Here is a 15,698-nt window from a genome sequence, read left to right as displayed (position 1 = left end):
AAAACACTTTATTCTGTAACCAACCTGTATATGAATAGATTTATCTCAACTGTAAATAACCATGGAAAATATTCAGTGTAACTCTCTTCATAAGCTAGGAAGCGATAGTTTGAGGGCTTCAAACAAAAACCAGTTCTGTTTTCAGGGGACTGCTAGACAATTATTGGAGTCACATATGGAGCAGAAAGCAAGTTGCCAAAAATCACCTGCTTGAGCCACTACTTCAGGTATTTTTTCATCTCTATTGCAAGAATCTGTTAATCTGTAAAGTAAGATGTACCTGTGTTCCGCCACATTGCAATAGTTTTTCTTTCTGCAACATAGCAAGGTACACTGACATAATAAAACGAAAAGAAACTATGGATGCTGGAGGTCTGAAACAAATAAAAACAGAAATTGCTGGTGAAACTCAACAGTTGTGGCAGCATCTGCAGAGAGAAAGCAGAAACCTAAATGTTTCAAGTCTGGTGCAGTTCTGTTTGTTACAAAGTACACTGATGTTTTGATCACAGAGGATTCTTGCAAGTTCTAAGTAAAGTGGGGACAATGGGGGCTCTTGTGGTGTCATGGTAGTGTCCCTACCTTTTGGGCCAAGAGACACAGGTTCAAGTTTCACATACTCTAGAATTGTATAATAACAAACCTCAACAGGTTGATTAGGAAACATTTAAAGCCAGGGCAATACTTTCCAATTAGGGGCTGCTTTGACTTTATCACTCTAACAATATACTTTCTTACCTTCGATTGTGTCAACCCTTATTTCTGTCAGTCCATGTGGATTAATATTGTATGGTCTGCTAGCAAGATTCTTAAAGATGATCTGTGATGTATAAAAAAGAACAACATTTATAGATGCAGAGAGCAATTGCTGTCAAATATGTTTTCCATAAAACAATTTTCAATGGGATCTCTATAAATATAAAGATAATGGGAAATGTCCAATGGGACTCAGAATATTTGACCACCGCACGGAATTAAAGATTGGCGGCCGATGACATTTTGGTAACATGACAGCATTGGGGATCCATATCTCATCTAGTTTAGGTTAGGATGTGTTCACTTTGGCTAGCATCTTGGAGATTAATCCCTGAAGTCATCAGGAAAATGAACAACCTTCAAGTTTAGCAGAAAATCAAAAGAGCAGAGAGTATTTTATAAAGCTCTGCAGTGAGTTAGATAATTTATTTTAAAATTCGACACAATGGAAGAACAATCTCTAAAAAGGAACAAGACAGCTGAGGTGAAGTACCGACCAGAACCACCACCTGTCCCATGCTCCCACGCTCATGAAACAGCATGTGGTGCTGGGAGGAAGTGCATGAAGATGTGACCAAGTCAGTAAGAGGATTTGATCGTCACTTTTAAAAATGAATTAACATGAAATGAATGGGGTATAGTCCGTGCATGTATCGGTGCTGACATCACCACACACACAGCACGTGCACTCTGGCATTCTGAAGCTTGTCACAGCCAGCTAATGTCACCAGCCCCACCTGCACGTGTGCCATCTTATTCACCAGTTTGGGGTTTGGAGTAATTGCTCCAGCTTTCAGGTTGTAGGAAAAAGCACAGACATCAGGAATTGTGGGTATTTCCAGTACTGATGGACTCTCCAAGTTGGAGTTGACAGAACTGCAATGTCTCCTTAGCCTAAGGGAAACATAAATTGCATGAGAAAGTGATAGAGCAAAGCAAGAAATGTATCAGTTAATCTGACAGGCAAGGATATGAGTATGTTCCAGAGGTTTATAGTGAAGGCTGAACGATGTGATCATTGTTGGTGTGTATTACAAAGAGGTGTTTGGTATGTGCTTTTTGGGCAGATCGTTGACAGTCATTTGTTCAACACGTACTAACTGTGCTCATTATAGGCAGCTTGTCACTGGGAGGGTGCAAAATCTGACTTGGTGACGGCTGCTTAGATTCAGCCTGCAGTACACAAAGCACACTGATCAAGGCAGAATAGAGGGAGCTGGTGTTATTGGCACAGCATAACAAGGTCAAGAGCCCATGCATTCTCTGAAGCACATATTGATGTGTTTCTGCTGTATGAGATAGCAGTGGCCAATTAAATCTACCATTGCAAGCGGAAAGAAATATCTGATAAGATCAATGCCAGCTTCATTGTTACAAGAACCAGTGCAAGAAGGAATGGACTGAGATGACCAGGCTTGTCAAAAGCGTATTTCCCAACATGTCTACCTTATTGGTGGCTATGCCTACAGCTGTCTGGCCCTAAACTCTTGAATTCCCCCTTTAAAGCCTTTTGCCTCACAATCTCTGTTTCCTGCTTTCAACCACTCCCTAAAATCCCTGACCAAGATTTTGCCACCCAACCTGGTATCACATTATATGGATAAGTGTCAAATGGTATTTGGTAACACTTCTGCGATGTGCCCTTCAACGTTTTTTTTATCACATTAAAGGTACTAAATTAATGCAAGTTGTCGTTGGCTGTAGGAGCTGTCCTGCTATGTAAATCAACTACTTTGCCCTGTCTCAGGGTGACAGTACACTTACACCTTCAGTACCACCACATTGGTGCTAGAACACCACTCACTCTGGCCATCACCGAATAATTGCAGACAGCAGAAGCCTTTAGACTATCATTGTGGTACAATAATGGTAAAATATGGGCTACTAATTTTTGAATTCCATCGTCTGTTTTTAACACCTGCAAGTTTCTAATACTGAACTGGTTTAAAAACAAAACACGGATGTAAAAATAGCCATAGTAAATATCTGACTCCAGGTTAAACCTAGCTTCAAGAAGCCAACAATAAACATCAAGCAATCTGAAGCAAAACTACATTTTTAATTGAAAGGGGCTGAAACCAACCAGGCGTGAAGAAATCTGCATCACTTACCTTCATTTAAATCTGTATGATAAATTTCACATATTAGAGATGAAAGATATTGCTTGCAACTGTCCAGTTTGAAAACAGAAATCTCAAACATTGGAACGTACAAACCAGCTGTATTTTAGGGATCTGCTTTTGGTAGAGCAGGAGAGATGGATTTGTGACAAGAACTCTAGAAGGGTTTCTCCCTCTCTCACACACACACACATACAGGAAGGACAAATCCCATTGCCAAAGTGAATTGGAAAAACATTGAAACTCTGGGAATTCAGAACAATTCATTGTAACCACTGCTGCTGTTGACCCAGAATGTTTCTAACCAATCATGATCATAGGTTAAAATGTAGCAGCCCAAAAATACTCTTAAAAACTTTAAACAATGTCATTTTTTATCTTTTTCGTAGTTGACACTATTCTCTTTGAATGTGTGTATTTGAGGTTGTGTCTTTAATGTTTTTCTTGGTGTTAGCAATTACTAAAATTGCTGTTCCTATCACTCAAGAAAACCTTGTGAGTGTCATCTTATTATTTCTGCTGAACTAGTTTACTGCATATTAATAGGACTGAGGTACAACTACTTGCTAATTAGAACATATATTTGTTGCAGCCAATGTAGGAAGTTGACGAGAGAGATACCAATTCACTCCTCCTCAACCAGATTTAAGAATTGCCAAAACAAACTTACACCTAGAAGAAAATTCAGCAGAAGAACTGACTCTAGTGGAAGATTTTCCATTGAAAAGAATAGTCTGGGTATTTACCTAGTATGGATCTGGTGACTCAACTTACTCATTTGTGTGTTTCAGGCTAACTTTAAGACCTACCTAAAAGCCACTTCTCTCAATACAACATTTAAATTAAACGCAAACATAGATTTTAAAAAAAGCACTGTTATCATAATCTCAGTTGACATGCCTCAGCAGAATGCTCCATGTCATCACATTTTGCTTCTATTACAAACTACCCAAGGATAATGGAGTACCTTACCTTAAAGCGATCTCCAACCTCTCCACGTAAAACTGGGCCCAGAATCCCCTTTGACGACTCTGGATTCGGTTTGTGTTTTATAACCATGAAGGTGCTGTCCGTATACTCCACGTAAACAGCCTTTTTATATTCCTTTCCAATTCGGTCTGGACCCCTTTCCAGAAATTTGCGTCTTAACTCGCTATAGGAAGAAATGAACGTGGAGAGGAACTATTTGGAAGCACTTTTAATTAATTTTTTTTACAATCCTCACCTTTAGCTGTTTCTCATTCTAATTTAGTTTTCATAGTTTTTTTTTTCGGAGTATTACTTATTCCAGGGCTGAGATCAGACATGAGAGGAAGGTTCCTGAAATCTGCTGAAACTGTTTAATGCCAAACTGTTGGGACATAGACAAAGGGGACCTGCAAAACTGAGGATCTGCTGAATAGATTTCATCTAGCTCCACTCAGGGCCACGGTTTCCTTTTTCCCTTTCTATTTGGATGCTGAGACTGAATGTTACAATTAAAGAATAGAATAATTATTCTGTTACCCTTTATTATTGTGTCATTCTGTGGCAAAATTGAACATAATGGCCTGAATCTTCCCAGACCCTACCCTAGGCAGCAGCAAGTTGGGAAAGTCAGAAAAATTTATTCTGGATATTGTGATTAAAGTACGATTTTTCCACTCAATATTTTGGCAACTGCACAATAATCCCATTAGTGAGAGGTAAGATAACAAGTTGTAGAACTGGATGAACACAGCAGGCCAGGCAGCATCAGAGGAGCAGGAAAGCTGACGTTTTGGTTCTGCATGCTTCTTCAGAAAAAAATGAGAAGTGAGAGGCCTATTTGCATGCAATAACATCTCATTATCACCTATTCTCACCTCATTTATAGGCAGTTTCTTACTCTCCCAGACAGAAGAGAGAAACCAGAAGGTAAAAATTCCCAAAATGCAGGAACAAATTACTGCACGTGCTGGAATCTGGACGGAAAACAACAAATGCTGGAGATTACAGTGGATCAGACAGCATCCACAGAGAGAGAGCAAGTTGATGTTTTGAATCTACATGACTCTTTATCAGAGCTAAAGTATGGAGGGGACAGGATTTATGGTATAGTTTGTAGAGAGTGAGGCTGTGGGCAGGGGTTGTTGAGCGTGTGTTGAGGTAGTGGATATAGGGTGCTGTTGGAGAAAAGATGTTGATAGTTCAGATTAAGTGATTGGAGTGTGAGAATGGCAGAACAATGGCGTGTCTCCTGCTGGACTTGAAAGGACAGTAACTTGGGGAGTGAGGGGAGGACGTGATAACAAAAAACAAAGGGAAGAAATAGTTCACAGTTTGAAGGTGTTGAACTCAATATTAAGTCCTGAGGGCCATAAAGTGTCAAGCCTGAAGAGGAAGCGTTTTTCATCCAGTTTGTGCTGTGATTCACTGGAACACTGCAGCAAGCCGAGGACAGATATGTGTTAAAAGAATTGTGTTAAAATGACTGCCTACAGGGAGCATCAGGGTCCTGCTTAGGCACAGACCGGAGGTGCTCAGTAAAGTGGTCACCCAGTCGGCGTTTGGTTTCTCCAGTGTAGAGGAGGCCATATTGGGTGCAGTGAATATAATAGACCAGATTGGAGGAGGTAAAGGTGAGATACTGCTTCACCTGGAAAAACTGTTATGGCCCTTGGACGGTGAGCAGGGAGGAGGTGAAGGGGCGGGTGTTGCACCTTCTGTGGTTGTATGGGATGGTGCTGGGGAGAGGGCTGGTGGTGTAGGTGGTAGTTGCGGAATTGACTAGGAAGTCCCAGATGGAATGATCCCTATGAAATGCGACAGGGGGAGTGAGGGGAAGATGTGTTTGGTGTTGGCGTTTTGCTGGGGTTGCCTGAAATGGCAGAGAATGATCCTTTATATGCAGAGGCTGCTATTTCAGCATGTCTGTGCGCAATTAGGACCTGGACCAGTTATTTTAACATAGTGTCCTGATCAATGCCCATACGCTTGCCCTCGGCATGCTGCAGTGTTCCAGTGAATCACAGTGCAAACTGGAGGAACAACATCTGATCTTCAAACTAGGCAATTTACAGCCTTCTGGACTTAATATTGAGTTCAACACCTTGAAATTGTGAGCCATTTCTTCCCTTTCTTAGAGCTTGTTATCATGTCCTCTCCTCCTGGCCACACAAAATCAGGATTATATCATTGGTCATTACAAATTAATCATAGCTCTCTCTGTGAAAACAGCAGCAATCACAATCAACACTGAAGTGTTACTGTGTGTTGCAATTCAAAGAAAATCCAAAGCCTCACAAGCTTGCAAAAGGGCACAGAGCTGATTTGTTCTCACTTTGAGCTATAAGTATTTGACAACATCTGTTTATATTCAATGCTGCCTTTCTTGAGTGTCATGGAGTTGGTGTTGGGGAACAGGGTTTCAGTAAGCCTACCATATTTACAATCTCCTACTGTATTTGTGTGACATGACTTGTACTGCATGCATCAGAATACAGTCCTGAAGTTAAAGGTACAAGCAGTGGGGCTTACATCACTGGTGAATGCAGTGGCACCTTAGAGGCATAATACACATGTAAACTGCTGAGCAACTAAGAACTGTATGAGCTAACTCATTAGAGTTCACAGAAAGGACCTCTTCATGAAATTCCCTGAAAACTGGACAATTCTTAACTACCCTTTGAAATGGTCCCATAAACCATTCAGTTCAAGGGGCAATTATTGGATGGGCAATGAATACTAGCCCAGTCAGTGATGCCTATATCTTATGAATGAATTCTTAAAAATCCCTGAAATTGAAATTCAACCAAATTTTGGTAAAATTCACCCCGTTGTTCCTCATTTCCTCATGAGAGGTGATAGTTTAGTGCTATTATCGCTGGACTATTAATCCAGAGACCAAGTAACCTTCTGAGGGCCCAGGTTCAAATCCTGCCATGGCAGATGGAGGAATTTGAATTCAATAATAATCTGAAATGCATAATCCAATGATGACCATGAAACCATTGTCTTGCTCATTTAAATGTCTGCTTTGCACATCCCCATAAAGCACTTATTTCCCAAACCCTGAAGGTGGACATTCTGTACAAATGTGTCTGATTGAATACTGTCCTACTCTTGGAGACTTCTTTCGGAAGGAACCATTATTAGAGATACTATTGTAGGTGATATGTTGATTAAATTCAGCTCTACCTATGATATTTTTGTAAGTAATGATAGTTCAGAAAGCACCTGAAGGGTTATTAATGAAGATACGGACTGTACCTGTTCACATTGTCTGGAAGAGTTGGAGCATAATCCCAATTACATTCCACAGCAGCAATATAATAAATCCATTCCATTGACCTGCTTTTGGTTACAGTTGTTCGTGGCAAATAGTTAATTTGTATGTGATTGTCCTCCTCATCTTCAAATTCATAATAATAATCATTACTGTCAGTCTCCTCTTCCACTTGCTTAGTTTTCCAAATTGAAGCATTATCTTCTTCACAGATTCCCTTGATATTAATGTAAGCCTTCATTCCAGCTGTTGTACAAACAACAGCAAAGAAAGACGTAAGAATTTGTCATGTACTTCCAATCTAGCAAGTAGACCACTCTCGTGAACAAAATATCCCTATTAAGTAATTCCCAGTCACTGCATTTATATTGATCGGTAACATCAGTCAGCTTGTATTTGAAGAACTCAGTTAGCCCACTGTAGTCCCCACAACCACATACAAAATTTTGTGAAATAATTCCATTCTTCTCAAAGTTTGTGTATTTTTCTTAATAGATTTTCAAGTCTTTCTAATGCAAAATATTATAAGAAAAATGGAGTAAATCTCATTTTCCTAAATGCTGAAAGCGCAAGTATTGTTAAGTATTTGGATACTTGTCATACTTTAAATTGACTGTATGGGCTTGACAATAAAGACCAAGCACTGATGTGCCATTGAAAGTGCAGTTGAGTGGGAAACTGAACCTCTTAAACCCTAAGAATAAGTTTCTTTCAATTGATTTTGCTGGGCAGCCCAAATCTTGACTGGTGCTATTGGGTTGCCCAATTCAAAGATATACTTGGAAACCAGGAAAACAGAGTACTTTTCCTGAGACTGGCTTCTAATGTCTCACAGGTGGGCAACTTAAACACCCACCTCCCTCAGCTTGCATGAAAAAGAAATCATGGTAAACAAAGACCCAACCCACATTTGGTTCCACTCAGTTCTGCCTCCCTTAAGCTTATATCTTCCCGGCATTCAGAGATGATTCATCTTGGTTTTGAGTATAAATCCAATTTCCTCATATTGACATTTTGTTGTACTCACCCAGGTAAGAGATGGGAATGTTGGGGGTTAGAATACGTTCACATCTGTCAAAAAGCAGCAGAGAAGGTAAGCACCGTCTGTATGAGATCCATTAAAATCTGCACTGTCCTATTAACCTCCTTTAGGTCTTGTGTTAGAGACAAAATAATGGACATTATACTCTGTCTCGCTTGCCATAACTTGACCAACAATGTGACATTTCTATTTCCTGTATAATCTACCTTTATGTTGTGTTAGTGCGAGTACCTGTATTTACCACATTGTGAGCAGTTATGGATCTCTTTGTTGGATTGCCTCAAACTAATTTCATGTAGATTCTGGCTTTTGGGTATAGGCATTCATTTTATTCTACTAGGTAATATTCAGACTCCTGTACGAAAGCTGTTGCAAAATCAGTTACTGTTTTTACTAAAGTTGAGAACTTTAAACTTTACAGTTCCTTGACAAGCTGTCAAAGTGATGTGGCTCCTTTTGTTTAAGGAACTGATAGTTTATGAGCTGGTTCCACAAATAGACAGTGTTTCATGGCATTAACTTGGTATAATTCTTACCTTGTTGATGTTTTGAGTTTTGGCTGCTCAGCAGCCATTTGCTTTCATGACTTGGGGTCATTTCTGCAGTCACAAATGCAGCTGGAGCCAATTCAACTGAGACAACTCTGTGGTCACGCAGTAGAAGCCCATATCCACCAAAATAAATAGAGTACAATTCTGGGGTCGAGCCCATAGCTATTAAGTGCCAGCTGATGACTTTGTTCTTGCAAATATTCAGATCTGACAAGCAGTAATACCAAAATAATTAATGTCTTTTGAAGGCAGATAAAAAGAAAGTCAAGCCTTAAGCATTTTATTCGTTAATCTTTGAGGGTAGAGTAAGATCCATTTCAAATAAACCAAAATGCATTTGCTTGAGACTGAAATTCAAAATTTCTGAACACCCATTTCCAGCAATAAGACCAAACGGCATTCCTAGCACCAAAAAAAATCCATAGGTCAAATCTTCCCAATCCTGAACAACATGGTGGGAACGTTGGCAATGTGGCACGAGATGGCCAGTAAGTTTCTTCCCAACATCAAGAAGGAAAAGGTCCATTTTCCAATAAAATGTTGTACTGCGAGATGAGAATCATCCTAGTGAATGGTAAGAGGCTTATTGTATGAAAACCTCACTATGTTGTCATCTTGCCTAATTGATATACAGTTTTCTGTTCTCCTACAAGCTGGTAGTGTCATACTTATTGGGTGTTGTCATCTTGCCTAATTGATATACAGTTTTCTGTTCTCCTACAAGCTGGTAGTGTCATACTTATTGGGTGTTGTCATCTTGCCTAATTGATATACAGTTTTCTGTTCTCCTACAAGCTGGTAGTGTCATACTTATTGGGTGTTGTTGACGTGTGGGCTGTCTAAATACAGCATGAGTCACATTTATACAGGACAGTTCCAATAATTTTCGTACATTATTCAGATATTAACAGGTTTCTGATACTAACAGATCTTGATAGTAGCAGTGCTGAGAAATTTATTTTTACCGAGCTGCAATGTAGGAAGTTCATGTGGAGTAAATCAGTGAATAAGAACGTTTAACTCTAATAGAATGTAGAAGCAGTCAGCAATTTTGTCCAGCGAGATCAGGGCTGCTCAGCAGCTCAACAACATGTGCCCATCTTTGATCCATTTCCGTGGATGCCCTTCAATCTTAGTAATAAAAATTTCAATCAGTACAGCACTACAGCCTTTCAAAACAACTCTTTCACAGTACTACCACCTTTTCTGTAGACATTGTTGATTTCTGTCCTGAATAATTTAGTTCTAATTTTCAGATTTTTGTGGAACCTTAGTTCTGAATTTCCACACCAGAAACTTCTCTACTCAATCAAATACTTCATAATTTTTGGCACTGCTACCGGATCCCTCCTTGTCTTCCAAAACTGAAGGAATACGAGCCAGGCTTATACAACCTGTTCTCTTAGTCTAACCCTTGAAACCCCAGAATTATTCTATGAAATGTGCACTGTACTCCCTCAAGCTCAATATAACTTTCCAGACATGTAGAGTCCAAAATTGAAAGCAGATTCCAGATGGGGCCTGACCAAAACACTATACAACGCGTATCATTTTTTCACTTCTGTATTTCCAAACCCTTGTAATAAATTCCAATATTTCATTAGCCTTTTTTTTGTTTAATTATTGTGTTTAATTATAATTTCACACCTTAATAATAATCTGCCATCATGAATAAATAAGCACTCAGCTCTAAGAAATGTGTGTTTGTACTGACCTGGTAAGGAAACATTGGTATACCCATTTATTGAATACATCCTCCCTTTGACATTCTGACGGCCAGGAAGTCTATATCTGATCCTGTCTGTTTCAAGATACATGCTTTTACCCTCATCAATGATCGAGAACAAAAGCACAAACTCCTGCCGATCCATTTGCTTCCCAAATTCGTTTAGAGAACCTGAAGTGACAATATTTCCAATTTAGGAATTTGTATCATTCAAATAATATATTTTTTATTTGAAGATGCAGAACAAGTTAAAGCAAAAAAGAAATGTTAAATAACATTGACTTAGAAAATAGATTACAGTATGTAACTGTACCTGTGTATATGCAGATCAGGTTAACTCAGTTGGCTGGGTGTCTGGCTTGTAATGCAGAGTGATACCAAGAGCATGGGTTCAATTCCTGCTCTAGCTGAGGTGACCACAAAAGATTCTCCTTCTCAACATCTTCCCTTGCCTGACATGTGGTGGCATTCAGGTTAAACTACCATCAGTTGTCTCTCTCTCTCTCTCGCTCTCTCTCTCTCTTGCTCTCTCTCTTGCTCTCTTGCTCTCTCGCTCTCTCGCTCTCGGAAGAGAGAGCAGCCCTATGGTCTGATGAGACTTTGGCAACTTTACCTATATGCAGTTAATTGATAACAGCAGACCATACAGACAAAAGTAGTTTAGGAAAGCAGCAGAATTAAAGGAGATGATTTAAGTTCAATAGTAGTAGGGCTAGAGAATGGGAGAGCTAAACTGTGCTACATCAATTTCATCTGATAACATCAGCAAATGGAGACTAGTGGTCTTTGCTGCAAAATATCACTTGGAATAGACAGACAAAGTTTAACAGTGAGAAAGTTGAACGTTGGCTGGAATTTTACAAACCTCCCAGAAGCTGACAGTCAGCGAATGGGCTGGGTTGTTCAATTGCGTGCCAGAGGAAGGTGTTTCCATGCCAGCAATCCTCTGCTGGAATTTAGTGACTGACTTGGTCGGTGGTGGGTGGCCTGCCTGGATTTGGTCTAATGAAAGCCCTTCAATAGCCAATTAAAGGCCATTCCTCTGTCTCTATTGGAGTCCAACACTATGTGTCTGCCAGGTAGACTAAAGTGGCCTGACTGGGGCAAGAGACAGCAGGCAGAGGCTGGTTCAGCCCTTCATCCGGATGGAGGGAGGAGTTGTGGTGATGGTGGGGAGGGGGATTGGTTGTGGTATGGCACCATGCCACCCCACACAGATTTCAGTCTTATTCCTGCATCTTATTCACACTCACCTTGTCTGCATACAAGCATTGCTCCAATTAAACCTGAGTTGAAGTCTCTCACAGGATCCACGTATGAAGAGTACGCATAGGTAAGACAATTGGAATCACCATTCATTGGGCCAAGATTGTCAGTAATTTCCCAGACGTATATGTATTCACCTTTGGGTGGCACTATGTCATCTTTCTTTTCGGGCATGGATGTGTGATCATTGTATGAAGCTCCTTGGTACAGAACGTTCTTAATTAGTTATAACTCACATAAAGATATACAGACATTCTGGAGCAAAGGAATTGTAATAACCAGTTTGTTAATGTGTAGTAAAATCGCCTTAACTATTAAACTGTCAAACTTTATTTATTTTATTGATTGCATAATGGTTTATGACATCTTTTTAATACTTATATTAGGAACTATGACAATATAAATGTCTGCATATATGGCCTGAGTAAGCCTAATTGAGTGAACCTCAACCCAATCATGTTTCAATATCACCATGAAAACGACAGTGTGACATTTAGCCTCACTGTGCCAATTAATAGACTTGTTTGTTTATATTGAATTTCATTGTCATTTTGTCAAATGGTGCTGTAAAGAAGATGAAAGTAGAGTATCATGATTTTTGTAACTATTATTTGGGAGTGAGGTAATTATTCTATTTGCTGGTGGTCTAGTAGGCTGGGCACATTTATGTTCCATAGCTATTAATGGAGAGGGTTTATGTGCATTCATCCAACAGCAATCAAAACAGCCTTGATTCTTTCTGCTTGTATTGGCCAGTCACTTAACTTGAATGCAGGTAGACATTTCTTAACAATGCAGTATGAAAGGTTATGTCTATCTCTCTGCTATTCGAGTAGTAGGTTCCAACCCACTGGGGTATTCCAATGTTCCAAACAGTCTGATGACTTTGGATTCAGGCTTTCATTAATTCCACAAAGTTAGAATTCTTCATTCTTTTCTGTTTACCTGTCTTAAGGCTGTCAAGTTGTGCAAATAACAGAAAGCCTATTCCTATAATTGGGGTTAGGGTATAAAGCTTAATATGTAAAGACAGAGAATTTCTTTGTGCTTGTTGATTCTCATATATTTGCCAGTCTGAAAAATTGGTGAAAGAATATAAATGCTCCTAAATGTAGGACTCTGACACACACTGGTATTGAAAGTAGAAGGGCATAGGCTTGTCATCATTCATATTCTGCAAGTCCATCCAACATTATGGGGCAATTTAAGTGTTTCCTTGATAGCAGGAACTGCAGATGCTGGAGAATCTGAGATAATAAGGTGTGGAGTTGGATGAACACAGCAGGCCAAGCAGGAAAATACAATACAAGCAGAAAGAATCAAGGCTGTTTTGATTGCTGTTGAAAGAATGCACATAAACCCTCTCCATTATTAGCAATGGAATGTAAATGCGCCCAGCCTACTAGACCACCAGCAAATAGAATAATTACCTCACTCCCAAATAATAGTTACAAAAATCATGATACTCTACTTTAACCTCCTTACAGCACCATTTGACCAAATGACAATGAAATTCAATATAAACAAACAAGTCTATTAATTGGCACAGTGAGGCTAAATGTCACACTGTCGTTTTCATGGTGATATTGAAACAAGATTGAGTTGAGGTTCACTCAATTGGGCTAACCTTTCCTGAAGAAGGGTCTAGGCTTGAAACATCAGCCTTCCTGCTCCTCTGTTGCTGCTTGGCCTGCTGTGTTCATCCAGCTGTACACTTTGTTATCTCTTATTTAAGTGTTTCCTTGGTTACATTTGAAAGGATTGTATACTCTTGCAAATACGTATATTCTTTTGTGTGAGATATTTTCAAAGTATTTTGGAAATTATAAGTGCAGTTGTCACAACGTCACTGGCATTTTGTGGTTGTGTCAGCTTGGCTCAGAAATCAGGAGACTACGGATTCAAACCAAACACTTTGAACACAAACACTTCAACACAAGATGTCAAAGGTGTGACTGTGTTTTTTGAAGCACTGTCTCAAAATAATGATGTGAGTCTAAATTGTCATCTCAGTTTTGAAACCTCAAATATATCATCATCATGGATTTTTTAATCATAGAATCCCTACAGTGTGGAAACAGGCCCTTTGGCCCAACAAGTCCACACCGACCCTCAAAACACCCCACCCAGACCCATCCCCCTTTAGCCTCCATAATCTACACATTCCCTGAACACTACAGGCAACTTAGCATGGCCAGTCCACCTAACCTTCACATCTTTGGACTGTGGGAGGAAAACGGAGCACCCAGGGGAAACCCAGGCAGATGCAGGGAGAATGTGCAAACTCCACACAGACTGTCGCCCAAGGGTGGAATTGCTCCTGGATCCCTGGCGCTGTGAGGCTGCAGTGCTAACCTTTGAACCACCATATAGCTCTTATTTATTAGCTATTACTATATGAGTAACATTGCTTTGTTAGGCCAGTCATATTGATGCTAAAGAAAGTGAAAATGAGTTTTGTAGAAATTAATTCCCTGCTTGATTTTCAATAGACACATATTTAATATGTAAGTGAACAGGAATTCATAATAAATATTCATATCATGGATATATTATTATTATCAACTTTATGGCTGATATCTTTTCTTTGAAACATTATATAGATAACTATCTGAAAGCCGATCATACAAATACATTGGTCTCACCTTCTGACATCTTCCAGTAAGAGATCCCAAATGGGTGAATGCTGAAAGGTCGCGAAGCTAGGTTCTTAAAGTGGATTATCACTTTGTCATTGACTTCAGCTCGAATTGTGGGACCAAGAATCCCTAGGAAATACAAATGCCTATTAAATCTAGTTGTGTAAATGAATAAATAGAATGTTTTAAGTGTTGCATTTAACTCCTACATTGCTTTGTTTTATCTGTCGTTTTGGGTTCATAAGGCAGTGTCAAAAGAGTAAGTAGGTAGGACTCAGAATGTGTTGCGTCACCACCAAGTGCCTTCATCTTAATAAAACATTTTAATATATCAAAAATTATCCTATGAGCTCTATTTGGTTTAATTTATTTTAATCAAATATGTTCTTTATATTGTGCAGGGTTTGCAAGGAAGTTGCTGCAAAGGATCAAGCTGGTGGAAATTCAGAATAATAAACAACAACCAGCCTGATATAGTGTGAAAGAGATCAATTAACTGAGATCAGTGACTTTGTCTTACTGCTCATTTCTCACTGAACAATAGAATTTTCCAGATATCGTAGATTTTTCTCAGTCTCACCTTTGCTGAACTCCTCTGAAAGTAACCGATAACTAGCAGACATATAAATTATTGCTTGTAGGAGGAGAATAGAGATGTTTTCCTCAGCTGGGGCACAAATACAGAGTGTGGGAACCAGTATCCAGGCCCAAGTCAGAGAGAAAATACTTTCCAAATTTCCAGAAGGAAAATGTCTGTTGTATTATGGCACAGATTCTCCACTTGTGCCGTGAAACAGTTACATCGCAATATGTGAGGTTCCATCATGTATCTGCCTCACCTTCAGTCATTCACCTTGTGTTACAGAGTAGTGTAGTCAGTTGGTTATGTGTGTAATATAAAGCAACGTCAGGAAGCATGGAACCCAGACTCTATGTGTAAGTTCACGCTATTGTGGCTTTGCAAATAGTTAACTTTGAAAGTAAACTTCAAATATATGACTGAAGAAGAACCAAACTATGTTGTGTGAGCTAATATATAGTAAATTATAAATGGCATCATTGAGGCAGTATATGAGTACTAAAAGACCATGTATTCTAAAAGCTGGCATCAATAATTGGGCCCTAAAAGTTAGTCTTGACAGTCTGCTCACAGCAGTAAGTGTATGGTAAAAGCCGAAAAAGTAACAGCACAGCAAACAGTTGTGAAATGTGTTTTCCTAACAGTCATCTATCATCTATCCAAATACAGAGCTGAAGTTACAACTGCATTCATGATAAAAGGCTACAAACCTGTGCTGGAGCTCAACAATCTTAACAGAAGCAAGACACATCTGTGAGTACTCTCTCTCTCT

General features: G+C 39.4%; 1 protein-coding gene across 1 annotated transcript in view; it reads right to left on the bottom strand.

Annotated features, from left to right (window-relative positions):
- f8 (coagulation factor VIII, procoagulant component) overlaps positions 1–15,698 on the bottom strand; it is an 83,957-nt gene that overhangs the window by 54,063 nt on the left and 14,196 nt on the right. Inside the window, exons 3-9 of the mRNA XM_048544030.2 lie at positions 14,353–14,475; positions 11,695–11,907; positions 10,430–10,612; positions 8,701–8,922; positions 7,107–7,368; positions 3,849–4,029; positions 739–820 (exon numbers count right to left, since the gene is read on the bottom strand). Of these exons, the coding sequence (XP_048399987.2) occupies positions 739–820; positions 3,849–4,029; positions 7,107–7,368; positions 8,701–8,922; positions 10,430–10,612; positions 11,695–11,907; positions 14,353–14,475 (1,266 nt within the window). The remainder of the gene's footprint in view (positions 1–738; positions 821–3,848; positions 4,030–7,106; positions 7,369–8,700; positions 8,923–10,429; positions 10,613–11,694; positions 11,908–14,352; positions 14,476–15,698) is intronic.

The sequence above is a fragment of the Stegostoma tigrinum genome, chromosome 15 (genome assembly GCF_030684315.1).
Source record: "Stegostoma tigrinum isolate sSteTig4 chromosome 15, sSteTig4.hap1, whole genome shotgun sequence".
Taxonomy (NCBI): Eukaryota; Metazoa; Chordata; class Chondrichthyes; order Orectolobiformes; family Stegostomatidae; genus Stegostoma; species Stegostoma tigrinum.
The sequence above is the reverse complement of the archived record's forward strand: the minus strand, read 5'-3'. Positions and strand labels throughout refer to the sequence as shown.